We start from the raw sequence: 13,220 nt of genomic DNA on the forward strand, positions 1-13,220 counted from the left end.
TCCCGCAAAAACGTATCGGAAGCGGAAAGAAACGTATTGCTCTTCTCCAGTCCCTTGTGCAGGGCGAACTCAAATCGCCGGCAGAATGGGCGGGGCTACCCAGTCTACCTTTATGGTGGAGTCTGAAAGAAGTGGTGTATGTTTGTTGTTGTTTGTTGTGTCCACTTAATGATCCATCATACATTTAGGTGGACACGCCCACCGGTGATGTCAGAAGAGGACGATTTTCAGAACGGCTTGTCTGCGGCCCCCACAACGCACCTTGTTCCTGAAGCGTGTGTGCACAGCCCCGGAGGAGAGGTAGTTGGCCGCGGCTTTGCTGACCTCCGGCTCCTCTGCGGTGAGCAGGCCGGCCAGGGCCCTGAGGCTGCCGTCTCTGGGCCAGAGCTGGGCCGCCGACACCTGCTCCAGCTCAGCCAGACGCAGGCCAGAGTCCCCGCTGTTCAGGGACTCCACGAACACACCTGAGCACCGGATGAGATGAGTTTATTAGATAATGTCGTCTCACTTCCTCTTGTGCAGCTCAGTCTAGAGCTAGAGAGCTAGAGTCACCAGCCGGTGTTATTGAACCATAAAGACATTAAAGGTGACATATTATGCCAACAGGTGTGAGTGTGATTAGCCATTACAATCCGTTTTGAAGATGTGGCTCTTCTGGCATCACAAGTGGGCGTGTCCACCTAGATGCGTGCCGGATAGATCAGTCTGCAGCCTACCCAGTGGACTGTAGCAAACGCTGCTCATCTATCTGTCATCCATCTAGGTGGACACGCCCACTTGGGATGTCAGAAGAGGCAGATTTTCAAACTGCTTGCAACGGCTAATCACACCACACCTGGCGGTATAATATGTCACCTTTAAAAAAAAAAACATGCTGAAGAACAATTCCTTCGTGAAGAAGGCTGTTCCAAAAAAAGCTTTGCAGACAGAACACCATTAACAAGCAGGAGGTTCAAACTGACATGCTTGAATTTGATAAGAGGTATTTCATTAATCCCAGACGGCCAATGAGGCAGCCACAGCAGAAGTACAGAGTGTCAGGCTTCACCACGACGAAGGTCACCCCGGGGTCACTCTCTCAGCATTGCGGCCCCTCACCTTCTCGCGCCAGGCCCAGCAGGTGGGCCCCCATGTCCTGCACGTCGTGCTGCGTCACGTAGCTGTGGAACTGGAACACGCTGAGGACGTCCTGGGGCAGCACGGCCACCGCCGCCGCCGGGCGGGGGGCTGCGGCGGTGGAGGAGGACAGCTCGGGCTTGTCCACCATCGCACCCACCACCATGCTGATCACTGCACAGGGAGGAAGGGGAAGGGGTAAGGGGTTAGGATTTTGGACCTGTGATGCCTTTAAAGTTAGGAATGATGGGAATGACTGGATGGTCCAAAGCAGTACTTTTCACAGACAACTGTACATCCCTCTCCCTATGGACCTCTGAATCTCTTGCCTGCCCACCAATGTCACACACACACACACACACACACACACACACACACACACACACACACACACACACACGCACACACACGGACAAGTCAGCCCGTACCTGATTGGGCGGTGTGGGGTGGGTAATGCTCCTGCAGCCTGGCCAGGTACAACCCGCACATGTGCTTCAGAAGGGGCTCCAGGGTGGTGTGGAACGGCCCCCCCGCCCCGCTGCACTCCGACCACAGGCCGAGCAGCTGGGGTCTCTCGGCCAGCCCCGGGATCACTGGGGGAGGGGGGCAGAGAGACAGAGGGGTCAGGGCGCGCTGGACAACGCACGAGGGGCTTCTGCCTGGGGGGGGGGGGGGGGGGGTTTATGACCTTTAAGATCGCCTGAGGGGATCGTAAATTGTGATGAAGATAAAGGCGAGGAAAATTTGACATTTAAAGTGTTTTGTATTAGGAGGATCAAAAGTTGGTCTGGTCAATTAAGACATGATCCTTGCATTACAACTTCTTAATAGCTGTAATTCTCAACGGTGGAGGATGACATCCACATCCAAACCTTGTGTGGCTTGTTTGTGTGACTTTTAATTGTTCTGAAATTCTTAGCTCATTCCATGAGTGATCTTCAAAATATTAGTACATCGCCTAACGTGAACATGTCAGAATGTGTTTTGCCACGCGATTGTTAGGTCCTAATGTCTTGTAAGCATCATTAAACCATGTCAGTAGACTACCCTCTGAGATGACCCACCGTCTGCAGCAGATGTGATGTTTGCCAAAGTGTCCATGCTAATTTCCCCAAGCTCCTCAAACAGCTGCGTCTGGGCCGTCAGCCTCTGCAGCAGGCTGCGACGCTGCCAAACACTGCCCCCGCTGGTCAACAGCTGTCATAACATCCAAAAAGTGTCAGCAAAGTATCGTCATAACATCAAGGATTTTTTTATTTCAGATATTTTTGGAGCGTCATCACTTCTTGTGTTGCTTGATTTAACCAAATAATAACCAAAACTCGACCGAATAAATTACCTGGACGAGGTGATTACAGTACTGCAGGTGAATGACAACCGCTACATCCAGGTTCTCGTTGCCAGTGGTGAGGGGTAGGGGGCTCCCGGCCACGCTGTTGCCCACTCCCGTGTCCTCCGTCAAGGCTTCGCTCAAGTGTCCCCTGGCCTCAGGATGCTGACCGCTGGAGAGATGCAGGGACAGAGACACTTACACATTGCGACCACACGGGGGCAGCGGATACCCATACGTCAAACCAATCGCATCTACTCCCTCAATGTATGTGTTTTATTGATCAAATTCGCAGTTTCAACCGGTGACAAATTGCAATATATTTGTAAATTGTTCACGAAATAAATTATTGAACTTAAAGAAACATACAAATGTAATGTATTAAACAAATACTTTATAACAATGAAAACAATTGAATCGAATCCCTTTAGTGCTAGTGTATTAGAACACAGATGGATGCAAGTGTATCATTGCATCTCAATATTGCTGTAAAAGACAGATCCCATCTTGGCCCCCCTCCAGCGCCCCGTCCTCCCCCTCTCCTCACCCCATGCGCCCGCCCTCCATGTCCAGCGAGGGGGACCGCTGCGGGGGCGTGCGGGGGACGGCGCCGTCGTCCCCGTTGTCCTCGTCGTCGAAGTCGGACGTGTTGAGGAAGTCGAAGCTCTCCAGGGCGCTCTCCACCGTCAGGCTGAGGCTGGACGCGCGGCTCCTGTGGCCCGGCAGCCGGCACTGGGGGGGGTGGGGGGGGTGGTTCTGGGTTTAATTTCTGTATCCGTTGCAAAGCGTTGTGTTTTTGAGGCACCTTTCTAAATTGCAGTCTAATTCAAGACTTGTATATCTGTTGTACGATTCACGCAGAATACAATAAAGTGTTACATCGAGATAAGGTTGGCTCTTTGTGACTGTTTGCATGAGCACGCATCTGTGTGTGTGCGTCTGTGTGCGTCTGTGTGAGGTGTGTGCGTCTGTGTGAGGTGTGTGCTTCTGCGCGTGTGTGTGCGTGTATGCGTGCGTGTCTACACCTGTGTCTGTGTGCGTGCGCGCGCTCTCACCTTCAGCAGGTCCTCCAGGCGCATCACTTCCTGTTCCAGGTCCTGCAGCTGGCTGCAGCGCTGCGTCAGCGCCTCCAGCCTCATCAGCAGGCTCTGCACCGCCTCCTCCAGGCTGCAGCCTCCGCCCTCCCCGGTCCCGCCCAGGGCCCCGCCCTCCTCGGGCCCCATGTCCGTGGAGGTCAGCCTCCTCACCAGCTGGCGGGTGAGGCTGCCGGCGGCCCCGTCCGTGTCCAGCTCCAGGGGCTTGAGGTCCAGGTGGGCGTGGTGCAGGAACACGTCCTCGGGGGCCACCGTGGACTGCCGGCCCTCGGAGCGCAGCGACCCCGAGGCCGAGCCCCCGCCGCCGCCGCCGCCGCGCCGGGACTCGGTGCGCTCCCACTCCGAGTCGTCCACGACGTCCGCCTCGTCGCTGGCGAAGCACGCGCCGCTGCTGCTGCTGCCTCGGCTGCCCAGCTCGTCCTCCTCCTCCTCTTCCTCCTCCTCCTCCTCTACTAACACCCCCTCCCCCTCCTCCTCCTCCTCCTCCTCCTCCTCCGTGAGCCCGTTCTCCTCCGCGATGGAGTCCTGCCTGGCGGCCGGGGGCGGGAGGGAGGAGGCGTCCGTCTCCGGGGGCGTGACCATGATGGCGGGGTGGTGCGATTGGCCGGGCGTGCTGGGGGCGGGGCTGGCGCGAGGGGTGGAGGTGGAGGCCGAGGTGTCGGAGAAGGTGAAGGAGAGGCGCTTGCACTCGGCCACGCCGCAGCCGCCGTGCTCGAACACCTCGTCAGGGAGAGTGGACTGATGGCGGCGGGGCGAGAGAGAGAGGGAATGAGTGTGGAAGAGGGAGAGAGAGAGAGAGAGAGCGAAGAGAGAGAGAGAGAGAGAGAGAGAGAGAGAGAGCGAAGAGAGAGAGAGAGAGAGAGCGAAGAGAGAGAGAGAGAGAGAGAGAGAGAGAGAGAGAGAGAGCGAAGAGAGAGAGAGAGAGAGAGAGAGAGAAAGAGAGGGAGATCAATGCATGTATTGAAGAAGGAGGGCGACGAGCGGTTTTTAAAAGAGTCTCCAAACCCCCAACGTCTAAATCTACCACAAAGACTCAAACAAAATCAACAAATCATCCTCCCAAGATCCAATCTTTCCTCCAGAAAGACTCCGCTCCCCCTTCCTCTCCAGTCTGTGAGGTCCAACCCTCCATCCGGCGCCCGGGGAGCAAGCGGCTCGGCCCAGCCCCGAGAGAACCACGCGGCGTGCACAGCCAAGAGACACACGCCCCCCGCAAGCCTCACTCATTCCGGGGGAGGAAAGGTGGCGCAAGGGAGGGAGTGCTGGGTGGAGGCAGCAGGGGAGGGGGTTGGTGGAAGGTTGGGTTGGGTGGGGGGGGGGGGGGGGGGGAGGGGGGGGGGGGCAGCGCACTCACATAGACCTCCAGGCTGGACTTGGGCCTGGGCCGCAGCGAGGCCAGGTCGCCGAACGAGCGGCTGCGCCTCAGCTTCTCCAGGAGGGTGTCACGGAGCGCGTGCAGGAAGGACTGCCTCTGGCGCTCCACAGGGGCCGCACGCCACTGTGGGGCCCCCGACGCCGGGCGGGGCACAGTGGGGGGGGTGGGGGGGGAGTTTAGATGCAAGAGATGCGGGGTGGGGGGAGGTAGGGAGTGCAAGAGGGAATGGGTTAGGGGGGGGGGGGGGTCGAGGGTTAGTGTCAGGGGGCAGGCAGTGACGGTGTTAACAACAGATATAGGACAGCGTCATCACGGCGGTTGTACGCAGCGGAACAGGGTCAGGGTCGGTGCGCTGCAGGCAGCCGGAGACGGTTAGTGTGTAGCGCGACAATTAGTGACACCGAGTTGGTACGACTTCCCCCCCCCCCCCCCCCCCCAAGGGGCTGAGGAACAGAGTACCCAGCTAGTCTGATCTAGTTCCCGGCTGTCGTCTGACAGCGGCCTCACGCCACAGGGGACTCACGAAGAAGCTGGTGTCCTGGAAGGTGGGGGTCTCGGGGGTCCCCTGGCTGTAGATGGACACCCGCCGCTGGAGCGCCGTCGCCTTGCTGACGTTCCCCGAGGACAGGCTGAGGTCCTCCACGTCGAAGGGGCTTCGCGGGGCGGGAGGGAGGGGGAGAGAAGGAGAGGGAAAGAGAGAGAGAGGTTGAATAAGGGGGGATTTTTGTAGAATAAAGTTTAAAGGAATTAAAGTTGAAGTCTTTGATTGCCTTCTTTGATTGTCTTTTTTTATTAGATCATTAAAGGTGTAAAGGTGCAATAAACCCCAGTTCTAATATGACCCTGTTTTACCACCAGGTGGGAGCCCGGATTATTCTTTAAGAGCGTTTTAAAGTCCATCCAATGGAGGTCATCGATTATTTATCTGGGTGGACACGCCCACTTGTGATGTCACTCAGGAATAGGACTTTTTAAATTGGTTGACCCGACTAATCAGCCTCACACCTGGGGGTAGATAAGGGCCCCTAGAAACAGAGTACTCTTATGAGCATTAGTTTATGAACAAACATGTTATGCTGTTTACAATGACTCCCTCCCCATGAAAGACTGCCCGTATGACAAACAACAGGGGATGGCGTTCCCCATCTCTTCATCATACGAGTAAAGCGATGTGTAAACCCTCACTACTTACAACCAGGTGACCTCCAGGTTGAGTTTGATGGTCCCCAGGTCGTTGACGTCCACGGCCACGACCTGGGGCATGGCGGTGAACAGCTCCTTGGTCTCGCAGATCACAGAGCCCACCAGGATGTGGGTGGCCAGCCCCTTCAGCTCCGTCACCTGGCGGGAGAAAACCGCCCACCACCACCACAAAGGTAAAGGGCAGAGACTTGAGTTATTGTGTTATCCATTGCCTTACAACATTCTCCGAATGCGGTTCCCCATCGGGAATCGAACCCATAACCCTGGCAGCGTTAACGCCATGCACCACCAGAGTTGGGCTAGACAGTACCACCATAACCAGGTTGAATAATCTGGTTGTGAGTCTATGAAGCTCATTAATCCTAGCAGGAGATAGCATAAACAAGCTAAGCTAACCCCCTGTGAATAAGGGCAATTTCCTTTGAGAGAGGTCTCATGCTACACTCAAGACTTGAAACAGTATAACATTTGAAGAAAGCGATCTATCCATGGCAGTCTGTAGGTGAGCAGTTTGGTGGTGAGCTGTGTGGTGGTCAGCAGTCTGGGGGTGAGCAGGCACCTTGATGTTGATGAGGTCCGTGATGAGGGGCATGAAGACCATCTCCTCTCCGTCCCAGCTCTGGCGGGAGTTCACCTCTATCTTCCCCTTCAGCTTCCATCGCTGGCGGCCGTACCGCATGAAGATCTGAGAGAGACGACAGAAGGCAGAGGAACAGCTTGAGTTAGGGTAGCATGAAGTGAGCGAAATGACAAAACCTTAAATACATTTGAAACAAAGGAGTTCTTATTATAGTAAGACCTTCAAATATACGGTTATTTTAGACTGAAAGCCAAAAAAACGGAAGCTACAAAGAGCAACTGGGAAATGGATGTTTTTTGAAGCATTCCCCTGGAGCAATGTTAGATACATCACAACCAAAACAATCAGAGAGAAAAACCAAACCTTACCTCGTACTGATCTCCGGGACAGAGCCTGGCGAAGCCTGCTAGACCTAAATGTCGGAAGAGATGAATACACCATTTCACTCATGTGATCACCAGGCCTCTGCGCTTATGTAAGCTCTGCCTCCTTTCACAGTTTCACAGACGGATAAAAGGTTTCTTTAAAAGGAAATCAGGTACTTATGAAGTGTGCTTTTCAAAGCACTTGGAAATAAACCATCCAGCATCACAATACTTTATCACCCCCATCTCCAGTTGAACAGACCTTTTTTTTTAAACATTTAATTTCAAAGTAAAATTTCATACTTTATTTTCAGGATGTAATCCCCATTAAGAACCATCCTTTTAGTTATACTATTAAAATGTTAATACTATCAGTAATGTTGTTGTGTAGGGCATATCATTATGATACTAATACTATTAGTAATGCTCATGTGTAGGACATATCTACGTTCTTCACCAGAGACATCATATGTTGTGAAAGCATCACTCTCAGCTCACCTTTCATTTTAATATGGAACTCCCCAAGAAGGCTCTCCAGCTCGATCTCAAAGGTGCTCATGTTCTGCATACGGGAGACAGAGACACCAACAAGCGTCATTTGAGTGAGGAGGACAAGAGGTATTTACACCAGTCATAACTCAAAGTTAAGAGGATTGAGCTCCTCAAGTTATCTTGTAAAAATGGGTTGTAATTACTGTTTCAGTGAGTTATGTTGACACACATCAAAGGTTAAAAATCAAAGTTTCTCAAGTATTTGAAGTGGAAATTTTGAGTATTATCTATGCTTTCACTTCAAGGACATCTAGATCACCATCACCAATCAGGTGCCTGCGTTCTAGGCAAGGGTCTTTGAAAAGAGAAACACAAGGTGCACAACACTTAATCTCTCCACCCATGGATTTTTTTTTTCACATTGCTCATATCACTGGCCAACAGTCCATTTCTTTGAACCAGAATGCATTTCGACACCATGCTAGTCAGCCTAAGCTACACGTAAGCTGCTATGTTTGTGTGTCTACCTCTGTGAGAAATCCACGTGGGCATAAATATATATACAGCTTATAGCTTGATGAGCATGCAGCATGGTACAACAATGAACACGATTTGTTCCCATGCTACATGCTGATCGAGCTATAAGCTAATGGAACCGCCTGTATGCTAGGCCGGCAGGCCGCTGGTGTGGCCGTGTACCTCGGTATACTCCTTGTATCTGCGGTTGACCTCTGTGATGCTCTCCTTGGTGGCCTTGGTGGAGGGGGAGGAGGAGAAGGCCTGCTTCATCCTGCTGGCGCCGTCCCTCAGCCGACTCTGGATGCAGAACGCCTCGTACAGCTCGTCCACCTGCACACACACGCACAATGTAGTTTAGTAAAGGCGACAGGACAGTCTAATCATTTTCTCCAAGCATCCAAGGGCAAACTCAAGTTCAGATGTACTAGAGTCGCGGTCTGAACTCTTCTTTATGGGATGCTTCATACACGGCTCAGCCCTTCCCCTTTGTTTTATAGATCTGTCTCCCCCAAGCAAGGACAGAGGGGTGTAGGTAAATAGGATGGAACAGGAGCCGTGGAGCCGTGACCCAGAAAGAGCAAAGAACATTGATCCGACAAACTGAGAGAAAGTGGCAGCTATTTTTGGGCGTCAACGCTCCACCTTTTCAGAATTGTCATTCCAGGAAACAGAGCTGATGATGCAGGCCCCTTTCGCTGTAGTCTCAGTTATCCCCACCCTTCAAAACAACCCCCACCCCCTCCTGTCCTAGCCCATGTGACTCTCATTGGGGGGCAGACGGCGCTAATAGCCCATTTGAAGCCGTCTGGAGTTTCTGGTTTACACACGCCCGCACCAGCTAATCACGGCCCCTGGGGACTTGGGACTGTTCCCATGGAAATGCTGTTTATTTGGTGCTTCTTTTTTTTTCTTCTCAGAATGATGTGCAAATCATTTGAAAACCTCAGCTGATAAGTGAACATTAGAGCCGGGAGGGAGTGTCTGTGTGTGTGTGTGTGTGTGTGTGTGTGTGTGTGTGTGTGTGTGTGTGTGTGTGTGTGTGTGTGTGTGTGTGTGTGTGTGTGTGTGTGTGTGTGTGTGTGTGTGTGTGTGCCTTGCCTATATAATGAAGGTCAGAGCAACCTTTTTTGATTTACACTGCAATTGATACAGCAGTAGAGTCTATTGTAATATTACTTACAAATATTTGACAAAATCCCCTGACTATAGGTACACTTTCCAACAACTTCTCTTGAACTGCCCCTTAAATCACTTAAATCATCATCTCATACAGCCTCTATTAAAACAGCCCATAATAACCTCATCTTTCCCAGCAGAGTTTATTGATATGGCAACAGCCAAGCAGAGCCAATCACCTTTGGAGAGCTCATCAAAGGGAAATATTCAGACGTGCCTGTCCTCTAAAATATTCATGCTTCTCCTCACCCTTTATACCGCTCATTAGGGAAAAGTAGGAAATTGGACCATTTTGGCATTGGCTGTCCAAAACGACACCCTACAATATCCTCGGTGTGTGTGTGCACATGACAGAGGGGTGGCAGAGCGCAGAATGCATTAGTCCCTCAAGCTATTTCTTCTGTCAGTTCTTAGTTGTCTCAACCTCTATAGAATGAAAGGAAAACACATGCCTTATTTTGCTCTGTATTATTCTTTGTTATCCGTGTGTGTGAGTGAGTGAGTGAGTGAGTGAGTGAGTGAGTGAGTGAGTGAGTGAGTGATACTCACTCACCCACTCACTCGTAGTACTAGTATGTATTATGTGACGGTTCATAAGAAAAAGGACAACGCTTCCATTGTGTGTGACAGTTGACAATGAAGAAACATGCAGAAGATAGACTCATGGGGATGAACAACTGCTTAACAACACTGAACCTGGCAGCAGGTAAACCAATGTTTTCCACACTCTGATTTTGGAGGGCAGAAAAAGCAGAATTTACAACTAAGTGAAAGACTCAGTAAGCAAACAAGCAAAACATCATTAATCCATGAATCCACGCCATGTTGTAGGTTTGTAGGATAGGCAAGCGCAGACACAGTCACTTGTCATAGATAGTTACTCACTGTTCTGGTTCTGGATAAGAATCTCCTAATGCTGCCTACAAGAACCAGCCACACTTAAACATGCCTGGGGGCTAATGCTACAGGGTGGTCCCTCACACACACTGATGGTACTGACAGACACACAGTGGGCTGATGGCTTTTGGGTTGGTAGTAAACAGGCCCCCCCGATCCACACTAAGCCCCCCCCCCCCCAAATAAAAACAAAAAAAAAGGAATTAAAGTAATTCCTTGAATTAACATAACTCAGAACCTAAAACATTCAAATAATAAACAACCTACAATGTATTATCCAATCTCAGTTATTGGAATACACGTGGTTCAAATGATGTATTCTGGTGGACCTTTCAATGACAAGCATGCCAGAAAGCATTAGAATAAACGGATAGCCTTAAGATGTTACGAGCAATGATGGGACAATCCTTCTGTGTTGTTTCAAACCCAATATAACCATACCATACGATACTGAGAAGAAACCCTGTTTAAGGTTTCTGGTTGCAAAGCCATTTTACAGATATAAACTCATTCAGCTCATCGTTTTATCATGTGGGGTAAGCCTATAGAATTAACATTGCGGAGGTATCTGGGGTAAACATGGTGGAATAGGGTTTACTGCTAGGTTTAAAGGATTGGTTTAACTTGAACCATTAGTCTGACTCGGTTTTAGATACAAAAGGTAAATCTTTAGGATGAGGCATGAATCCTCTTCAGAGTCGGCCACTATCCTACATAGTAGGGGTTTACGTGTACACACTCCATACTGCCTCAGCCACATACATACACACACACACACACACACACACACACACACACACACACACACACACACACACACACACACAGATTATAAAGAGATTATAACAGGCAGGGCACATCAAACATGTGTGTGTGTGTGTGTGTGTGTGTGTGTGTGTGTGTGTGTGTGTGTGTGTGTGTGTGTGTGTGTGTGTGTGTGTGTTTGTTTGTGGCAAGAGTAGTAATGAAGAAAGGCGGGGCAGGGATTGGGGGTTGAAAGTCCTGTTAATTAAACGGTAATGCAAATGTGACACATTGTTATATGTTATATTGAGACAAAAGACACAAGCACACAGAAACACACAAACACAGACAGGTTGAAATGGGCCACCTGCCTCATCAATGGTGGTAAATGACATCGTTACATCTGCTGTCAAAATTGGGCAAAAATATCAAACAAAGGGTGCACGGTCATGCGCCACGAACAAACACACGTGCAGCCACACAAACACACAGACAAAGACTCATCACCAGGTTGCTGATAGATGTCAAGATGTCCCCTTTGGCGGTTGCCTCATTGGCAGCTGTACCACACAAAAGGCGTCACAAGGTACCAGCCCAGACCAAACATTGACTGACACACACACACACACACACACACACACACACACACACACACACACACACCGTACTCGTCAGATGTCTAAGATGGCATGAGGACACGCAAACGCACACCGTGATGACAGGAGACTCATCGCCGCCCGTGTCCTGACAGAGAAACCTTCCTGTCTGGGCTCGCCCTACTTCCCGGGTTCAACTGTACAAACCACTCGCGCAGGAGGTTGCACAAAGTACAGGGAATGCGGTGTGTTTTATTGTATCCTGACGCACGGCCCCCTTCAGAGCACGTAGCTGGTCGTCCCTCCCTCTCTCTCCATCTCTCCCATCCCTTTGTCCCCTCTCCTCCTCCCTCATATCGACTCTTCTTCATTGTGGTCGTTGCTCGCCCTCTCTTCTGTTCCTGCCCACCGTGACCTAGATTCACCCAATGGCTTCCCGCAAACACTAAACAACACGACTTAGAGGCGTCAAAAGAGACAAACAAGTTATTTTCAACCTTCTGTTGAATATGTCCTTATGACACAGTGTGTGTGTGTGTGTGTGTGTGTGTGTGTGTGTGTGTGTGTGTGTGTGTGTGTGTGTGTTCTGTTCTTGTAATGTCCTCGTACATCTGTTTATTGTTCAATCATCATCCTCCTCCTCCTCTGACTATTATAGTGACCGTTACTTGGAGATATTCAGGGCATCAAAAACCACATCTAAGGGTAACCATGGTTAACCCTGGAGCATTGTGTGTGTGTATGTATGTATGTATGTATGTGTGTATGTGGGTATGTGTGTGTGTGTGTGTGTGTGTGTGTGTGTGTGTGTGTGTGTGTGTGTGTGTGTGTGTGTGTGTGTGTGTGTGTGTGTGTGTGTGTGTGTGTGTGTGTGTGTGTGTGTGTATAGCCTGCTGTCCTTGATTTGACACACAGCATGAGGGCCCCTAAAAGCAGGGCACTTAAGGGATATTTGGTGTGGTCCCCCTACCTTACTTTTCTTTAGCTTTTGTATTTCCCCTGACCTAGTCATACAAAAACATACAAAAAGTGTGCCACAAATAAAATCGAACCACCTCAAATCGAGCCTCAAATGCTTGCCAGCATATTGCGGCCACACATCAATACCACCAACGAAACACAGAAACTAGCATAACGTTAACAGAGCGTAACCCTAACTTCTTGAATTGCTCTTCTGGGAATAATACAATTTTGTCTTAACTAACAAGGTTGGTGATTTCTCACTTAAAATGGCGGCATGGCTTCGGCGCTAGAGCGGGTTGGCTGGTAACATCAAGGTCGCTAGTTTGATCCCCGGCTCCTCCTATGTGTGTCGAGGTGTTCCTGGGCAAGGCACCTCACCCTAACTTCTCCCAATGAGCTGGCTGTCACCTGGCATGGCTGACGCCGACGTCGGTGTTTGTATGTGTGCATGAATGGGTGAATGTCAGGCAATATTGTAAAGCGCTTTGGGTGGCCTAGGGTAAAAAAAAACACGATATATATGCAGCCCATTTACCATTTACCATTCAAAATCCATTAGACCCTTGAAGGGGCGGGGGTTTCCCACCATATCCTTAAGTCAGAGGGGCTCACCTTGCTCATGTGAAACTCCAGGCGTCTCATGTAACGCTCGATCGTTTTGATTTGCTGCAGAGGAACCAAATTTCAGAAAGAATGCAGTTTAGTGTAGTAGGGAGCGGCCGTGTGAAAGCATGGGTGCTTGGACAGTAGTAACGCAATGATATATTTGA

General features: G+C 50.5%; 1 protein-coding gene across 1 annotated transcript in view; it reads right to left on the reverse strand.

Annotated features, from left to right (window-relative positions):
- The window catches only part of ripor2 (RHO family interacting cell polarization regulator 2), a 46,144-nt gene that overhangs the window by 4,026 nt on the left and 28,898 nt on the right, over window positions 1-13,220 (reverse strand). Inside the window, exons 6-19 of the mRNA XM_079749919.1 lie at window positions 13,063-13,116; window positions 8,255-8,404; window positions 7,562-7,625; window positions 7,067-7,110; window positions 6,678-6,803; window positions 6,108-6,256; window positions 5,439-5,568; window positions 3,502-4,278; window positions 2,994-3,178; window positions 2,456-2,618; window positions 2,181-2,313; window positions 1,545-1,709; window positions 1,099-1,290; window positions 262-464 (exon numbers count right to left, since the gene is read on the reverse strand). Of these exons, the coding sequence (XP_079606045.1) occupies window positions 262-464; window positions 1,099-1,290; window positions 1,545-1,709; window positions 2,181-2,313; window positions 2,456-2,618; window positions 2,994-3,178; window positions 3,502-4,278; window positions 5,439-5,568; window positions 6,108-6,256; window positions 6,678-6,803; window positions 7,067-7,110; window positions 7,562-7,625; window positions 8,255-8,404; window positions 13,063-13,116 (2,535 nt within the window). The remainder of the gene's footprint in view (window positions 1-261; window positions 465-1,098; window positions 1,291-1,544; window positions 1,710-2,180; window positions 2,314-2,455; window positions 2,619-2,993; window positions 3,179-3,501; window positions 4,279-5,438; window positions 5,569-6,107; window positions 6,257-6,677; window positions 6,804-7,066; window positions 7,111-7,561; window positions 7,626-8,254; window positions 8,405-13,062; window positions 13,117-13,220) is intronic.

Source organism: Pollachius pollachius (assembly GCF_949987615.1).
Source record: "Pollachius pollachius genome assembly, chromosome: 13".
Taxonomy (NCBI): domain Eukaryota; kingdom Metazoa; phylum Chordata; class Actinopteri; order Gadiformes; family Gadidae; genus Pollachius; species Pollachius pollachius.